The sequence below is a fragment of the Loxodonta africana genome, chromosome 7 (genome assembly GCF_030014295.1).
Source record: "Loxodonta africana isolate mLoxAfr1 chromosome 7, mLoxAfr1.hap2, whole genome shotgun sequence".
NCBI lineage: Eukaryota > Metazoa > Chordata > Mammalia > Proboscidea > Elephantidae > Loxodonta > Loxodonta africana.
The window spans coordinates 80610790-80618289 of record NC_087348.1 but is presented as its reverse complement, the minus strand read 5'-3'; the positions used below and the strand labels follow the sequence as shown (position 1 = coordinate 80618289).

General features: G+C 39.7%; 1 protein-coding gene across 1 annotated transcript; it reads left to right on the top strand.

Moving 5' to 3' along the window:
• Positions 1–5774: 5774 nt before the first annotated feature.
• LOC135231985 (olfactory receptor 52E5-like) lies at positions 5775–6593 on the top strand. The gene has a single exon (XM_064289231.1). It carries the CDS (start codon positions 5831–5833, stop codon positions 6590–6592), a length of 762 nt encoding a protein of 253 aa, XP_064145301.1. The 5' UTR covers positions 5775–5830; the 3' UTR covers position 6593.
• The last annotated feature ends 907 nt before the right edge of the window (positions 6594–7500 follow it).

Genomic DNA, 7500 nt, shown 5'->3' with positions numbered 1-7500 from the left:
AGAGAGAATATATTTCCTAATGTTTTAGTACAGCTGTATAAGCCGTGAGTAATCTCTAGTCTTTGAAACATACTTAGTTGCTCTGAAATCTGTCTCGTGATTGTTCCTTTAAAGAAAAATAATCGATTTTTTGTTGTTGATTAAACTATGTTCCTCTTCCAAGAGGCAAAACACACAGGACTGACGTAGCTGAACAAAACTCAGATCCACCTTGTGACCGAAACCAGGACGGCATGAAGATCCTTGCAAGACTCAAAGATGGTGTGAAGAGACTTGCAGGGCTTCAATAATAGATCACTTTATCGTGTCCACCTCAAAGAAGAATCAACATTCCTGGAAATCTCTAAACCCTGACTTTCTCCCTATAGAACCCTCCAGTTAGCCCTTTAGGGTTAGAATTTGGGAGGAATTTGACCCTTCTGACTCTTGGACACCGGTATTCAGTAAAGCCCTCTCGCTGCTTACCTCCTCCTGTCTCAGTATTAGCTTTGCAGCACGTGGCGTACACAATTCGCGGTAACAGGTAAAGATATAATTACATTCTGCTGCAAAGAATGGAAATCAGTCCCTGGGAGAAGCTCATCAGAGCTTACCAAGGACATAAAGTATATGAAAGGAGAGAGAGATTCAGGAAGGGGCAAAGAGAGCCTCTGAAAATTATGGTGAAGATATACTTAGATAATATACATGGAAGTCCTTGTTAAACAGAAAAAGCTATTGTACACCTAAAAGGCGAAGATGACTGCAAAGTAATGGTAGCAGTGTTTGAAGCATAGACAATGAGTTTTGCCGATGGTAATCTTGTGACCTGGAGCATTTGGAATCTACATTTTCAGAATACCAAAGGGCCTTCTATAAAGTTTCCCTACAAAGTATTAAGAAAAAAAAAAAAGAATTATGACAGTAGAGACATAGTTTGGAGGCAAGAAAGAAAATACTAGCATTATTATAATCTAAGATTCATTACTTAGAACAACTGAATCTCTGCTGTACTGTATATGTATAGCACTAGTTAAGCACACTGTAAGTATTTGTGAAATGAACTCAACAATTAATAACTGAAAATTCCTATAATGGAACAGATCAGAGCAGAGGTTGGTGGTAAATAGTGGTAAGTAAACCCAAGTCATTAAGAGCAATTGTAAGACTGTGTCACAGTCTATAAAATCCCAAAAAACATGCAGACTAATTTATTTTGCAAAAACGATGCAACAAACCCAAACAGGTGAAATAAGGTTCACCCTCCTGCCCACCCTACATGTTACCCTAGGAATCAATGGAGTACTTTTTCAAATGACGTCCCTGTCTCCCGACATATAACCCCTTTATATCTCTCCCTTAGTCCCCCACATAGCTCCCTGCCCTCTCCTCTTAAGGTATAAGTCGGTGCTTCTCAATCGTGCTTTATTAATGGGACTGCACTGATCCCTCGGGCATTTTCAAAATGAAAAATATCAAGGGCCACCGGTAAAGACAGATGAATTAGAGAAACCAGTTAAAAGATTATAGATGCCTTAACTAATGCAGCAATTGTGAAAGAAAATTGGATTAGGCAGCTATTTCTGAGAACTAACCCTACTAAACGATCTTAAAATTTACCTGCTCCAATTCATGAGACTGTCACTCTCACCATGGTCCAAGATAACAACATCTTTAACCTGGACTTCTGTGACAACCTCCTGACTCATTTGCCTACAAAGGCTCTAAAAAAAAAAAAAAACTAGTGCAAAGGCTCTAGCTGCTTTTAATGTGTTCTCGATGGCACAGTCAGACGCTATTTTTTGAAATGTAAATTGGATTTTGTTAAACCACTGCTACAAATCCTACAGCTTCTTTTCATTGCTTCTAGGATAAAGATAAAGTTTCTTAAAGTTAACCTCTACAGCCTGCATGATCTTTCCTTACCGCTCTTTCATCTCACCTACCCTGTGCCTTCCAAGCCCTACTCATGCTGATTTTTCACTTCCTCGTATGTACCATGCCATTTCCCATTACTCGGCCTGTGCATATCCTGTTCTTGCTAAGTACAATACTTTTCCCTGCTCTGCTTCCACTTATTAATGGATTCTCATCCTTCAGTTATCAATTCCATCAGCATTTCCTCAGGAAATCATCCCCCATTAACCCTGATTTGGTTACATAAGCTCTTACTGTATAGTACGTCTTCTTTGTAGCCCAGTTGTTCCTTACCATCTATTTGGGTGATTATTTGGTTAATGTTGGTCTCCCTAACTAGACTATATGATCCATGAGAGCAGATCTTGGGCTTAATTTTTATCACCCAGCAGCTTGAACACTGTCAGTTGGCACCTAGAGGTTATCTAGTAATATTTGTTTGTTGTGTAAATGAAGAATCGACAATAATTAATGATGAGCATTTGGATCTGAAGTTCGAGGGATATGGAGGAAAATATTGAGGATGTTTCCAAGGTTTCTTTTCTGGGATAATGTATGTAATACTATTAACTGGGATTGGGGAAAGCGGAGAAGAATGGCTTCAGAGTAGAGATAATGAACTTGGTACAGAGCTTATTAAATGAGATGTGCCTTGATTATAACTGATGAAGATATTCTGTAAGCAGCTGGAAATAGAGAGAGAGAGAGAGTCCAGGGAAAAAGTATACTAGGAAAATACTGTCAAAATCAACAGAAGAAAAAAAAAAAGCAGCACTTGGAGTCATGAAAATGAATGGAATCACCCTTACGAAGGTAGGACAATTTGATAATAATAGGTCAGGTTAACAATGTCGCTCATTTGAAGTATATTAGTGAAAATAAGAATAGGTAGAAGAACAGATAAAACTAGACACAAATTTCAAAACAGAACCAAAAGGGCTTAATAGCTGATTATAAAGGAAGGCATAAGTTAGAATTAATAAAAAAAAAATTTAATGTTTTAAATCTTTGTAGCTGGAAAGAAGTTACACATTATTAGTAGAGAAATGAAATAACTGCATGAAAAATAATAAGAGTTTAAATGCAGTAAGCGACAGGTAAGATGAAAAGGGATGGTCTGGGGAAATATTTCTCTTTCTGCTCGTCATGAGTAATAGTAATAATAATGATTACATTTATTTAGAGACATGCAGGGCAGAGAAGGCACATCACATGTCAATAAATTTTAATTCTCAGAACAGCTCCACATAATCAGCATTATGAGCCCAGTTTTACATATTAATAAGACAATGCTACTTAAAAGCCGTAGCCATTGAGTCAGACGGACACAGTTTTGAATTTCTTGGGGATGTGACTTAACCGCTGTAAGCCGGATATGACTTCTCCGTAAACGGGGGCAATAGAAACCAGTCGCTGTCAAGTCAGTTCTAACTCATGGCAAGAACTGTGCTCTGGAGTTTTCAGGGTAGAAGCTTTTGGAAGCAGATTGCCCCGACTTTCTTCCAATGCACCTCTGGACGTGTTTGAATCTCCAACCTTTAGGTTAGTAATCAAGCGCTCAGCTGTTTGTGCCACCCAGGGACCAAATGGGGACAACGTTGTTGTTGTGTATCGTTGAGTAGACTCCAAGTCGTAGCGACCTTATAGGACAGAGTAAAACTTCTCCATGGGGTTTCCTAGGCTGTAATCTTATGGCAGCAGATCACCAGGTCTCTTTTCCCACGGAGCTGCTAGCTGTGTTCTAACAGCTGACCTTCACTTAGCAGCTGAACACTTAGCCATTGTGCCACCAGAGCTCCATAGTAGGGACAACAGTAGTGCCAATTTTAGGCTTGTTATTAACTTTAATAAAATAATACTTGCAAAACACTGAGCAAACGCCTGCAACATAATGTTAGGTCGACTTTTTTCTCCCTAACACAACCTGAATTCTTTTTTATTAGAGAGTGAAATTAAAAGAATCTCTGGCAGATTGAAAGTTAGGTCAGGGGAAGACGAGAATAAAAAGGTAAATCTAATCAAAGTTCGTTAGTGGGTGACTTTCATAGGATCGGAACCCATCAGAGAAAAAGATTTGACTAATGCAATTTAGGGAGTGAAAGAGTCATAAATTATCTTCCTTTTCTACAGCAGGATCACGACATTTTTGAAACAATTCCGCAGTATATTATTACAGAAAATTGGAGAAAGCAAAGAGTTCAAATGGCACATGCCAGTATACCTCCTAAACAGCTCTTGGAGCCTCTGTTAGAGTCAAGGCAAGAGATTTTTTTTTTTTTTAATTGTTGCCACCACATCAGATCTCATTGCACTCAAGGCAACACATAGGTGTGCTCTAGACACTGCGCTTCCCAGATCCCACAAGCTCAATACTATAGGTGTTTTACCCATGCCCAAAGTCTACCCAAGAACACATCAGCAATGACAAAGTTTCTCCCACTCTCATTTGCACACACCCAAGTGCTGTACAGATCCAGTCTTGTTACAGATAACACTCATGGCACAGGACCAGTTACAACTCAGAATCAGCGGCAAGGCACACAAGAGAGGTTCAACTGTTTCAGTTCAACAAGTCTCCTGCCAACTTAAACATATTCTCAACCATCACTACATCAGCGAAACTGACTACAGCATCAATAAACACAAACTATACAACGTTTCCATGTTAAGGCACGCTCTGACTTTGCTATTACTCTAACTTTAAAAAAGACAGAGATATCAACAGTGCCACTGTTGAGGTGGCATGATAGGACTGTCCATATTTATAATTCAACAAGAAAAAGGCAGAAAAGACGTTCACAAATCATAGATCACAATAGGTTCTTAAAATAGCTGGGGACATCCAATGCTAATCTTTTCTAGAAAGGGAATGTAGTATAGTGAAATGATGGTACATTGTCTTGTCGCTCTAGAAGGAGCACTGTATTGCTGGAATTATGTAAAAGTCTCCTAATACGCGTGAGTTTATTAATTTCATTCCTCAGCTCAGATCCAAACACCAGCTGTCTGATCCTTCACCTTCATCACAACCCCTCCCACATAGCATCTTCCTAACTTCTCAGGTCTGCTTTTCAAAAATGCATTGTGTTCCTCAACCATCAGACTGGCTGTGTCACCTCCACCTCAATCCTAGTTCAGCGATATAGTGATATTTTACACACACACACACACACACACACACGCACACTTCATCTTGTTTCTTCTTTACATCCTGATTAACAGGTAGCCTGAGACATATCTCCAACATACTTTTTGGGAAACAGGAGCATCCTGTAACCAAAATGTCTATAGTCATATTTTGCAAGAATGTTTCCTGAAGTGAGTAAAGTAGTTCAAGGAGAAATCTAGAGAAGGAAATATCTTTAGGAAAAGCAACTCTGGCTCTATTTCCAAAAGGTGGCTCTTTGGACTAGTTGAAGTTAATTCAACAAATTTTTTGCTAATTTAATGTCATGTGCAGGTTTGCCTTTAAGGATTGAAGGGAAGAGAAACATAGGAAGTGCATGACTGTTGCTATTTAGAAATTTTCTGCACAGTTATATATATAGGTGAGGCAAAGATTTCAAAGTCCAAGTGTCTCTTTAACTGTGCCTCATATTCCCTCTCCAGGTCTCTTCTGTTGTATTATGGAATTAAAGAATGGATTTTATGTTTCTCCAAGAATTAGGCAATGTGTTATGAAAGAGGTTGGGGTCTGTTCCTGGAAGCAAGATAACTACTGCAAGAAATGTGGCAATAACCAATTCCCTTCAATATCCTTCATCACAACAATACACAGTTCCACCCCTCTTCCTTCCTTCTGATGGGAATTCCAGGACTTGAAGATGCACATATCTGGATTGGCTTCCCCTTCTTCACAGTGTATCTGACAGCCCTCCTGGGGAACATCACTATCCTGTTTGTGATCCAGACTGAAAGCAGCCTCCACCAGCCCATGTTTTACTTCCTGTCCATGCTGGCTGGCATTGATCTGGGTCTATCCACAGCCACCATCCCCAAGATGCTGGGCATTTTCTGGTTCAATCTCAGGGAGATTGTATTTGGTGCCTGCATCACACAGATGTACACCATCCATGTATGCACTGGCCTGGAGTCTGTGGTGCTGACAGTCATGGCCATAGACCGCTATGTTGCCATCTGCAACCCCCTAAGATATAGCATGATCCTCACCAACAAGGTGATAGCAATTCTGGGCATAGTCATCATTGTCAGGACTTTGGTCTTTGCGACTCCATTCATATTCCTCATCTTGAGGTTGCCTTTCTGTGGTGTCCGGATTATCCCCCATACCTATTGTGAACACATGGGCTTAGCAAAGTTAGCTTGTGCCGGTATTAAGGTCAATGTTATCTATGGTTTGATTGCCTTCTCAGTGGGATACATTGATCTTTCTGTGATTGGATTTTCCTATGTCCAAATCCTCAGAGCAATCTTCCATCTTCCATCCTGGGATGCCCGGCTTAAGGCACTCAGTACCTGTGGCTCCCATGTCTGTGTCATATTGGCCTTCTATCTGCCAGCTCTCTTCTCCTTCATGACACATCGCTTTGGATACAACATCCCTCATTACATCCACATCCTTCTGGCCAATTTGTATGTGGTTGTTCCCCCTGCCCTTAATCCTCTTATCTATGGGGTCAGGACAAAACAGATAAGAGAGCGTGTATTAAGGATGGTTAACCCTAAAAGCCAGTGATGTTTATGTAAGAGATCTCCCACAATAATTCAGTAAGACAATAATGAGATCAAACAGAAGTAAATGCTGAAAACGGTTTCACTAGACACATTGTCATGTCCACATAAGCCAATCACTTCAAATTTTCCCCCAGGAAAAAGGATAGATCTACTCCTTGACCTGTACCCATTATGCACCTGGAAAAAGTAACCCAGAGCAGTAAACTCAGACACATCCTATTAAATCTATTAGGATTAAATAAAATAAAAATAAATTGTCATTGCCTCAAGTACAAAAGGACAAGGTAATTATTAGGGGAAGAAAGCTAGACTGACATAACTTTGAAGAAAGTTTTAAGGCAACTGTGGAGTAGCATTTTCAGGCAACTGTGGAGTAGCATTTTCGGGAAACTCAAGGGAATATGTGTGAGCCAGGGATCGGTATCTACTGTTCCTTATCAAAACTCCAAGTTAGAGAAAAGCAGTTTTAAACATTTATGAACTGAGGGAACATATTTATGAGCTCTTCTTTTTAGGTCATCTTGGGTGAGATCCGTGTCTGTGAAGCACCAAACCAACCTGAAAGGATTTAACTTGGTAATGATGTCAAAATTTTAGGTCTACTGAAAGCAGGAGATTTGCACTTAGTCACCATTTTGGTTTCTAGCTGAATATTTTCCTCAGCGAAAACTTGAATGCTCACTAAGTATTATGAACGAGAATCAGATATTCAACAATTTCATTCAGATCATAGATAGACAAGCAGAAACCACATCAGCATTAAATGGAGTGTGTCTTTAGGACAAAGAAAATACCCTCTCAAATGGCTGCCTTTAAATAGAAATGCAGATGGGTCTCCTTGTTTGAACAAACTGTCACCGAGCTCCAGTATCTAGCACTCAGATGTGCAAGAATGGTATACTAGCACAC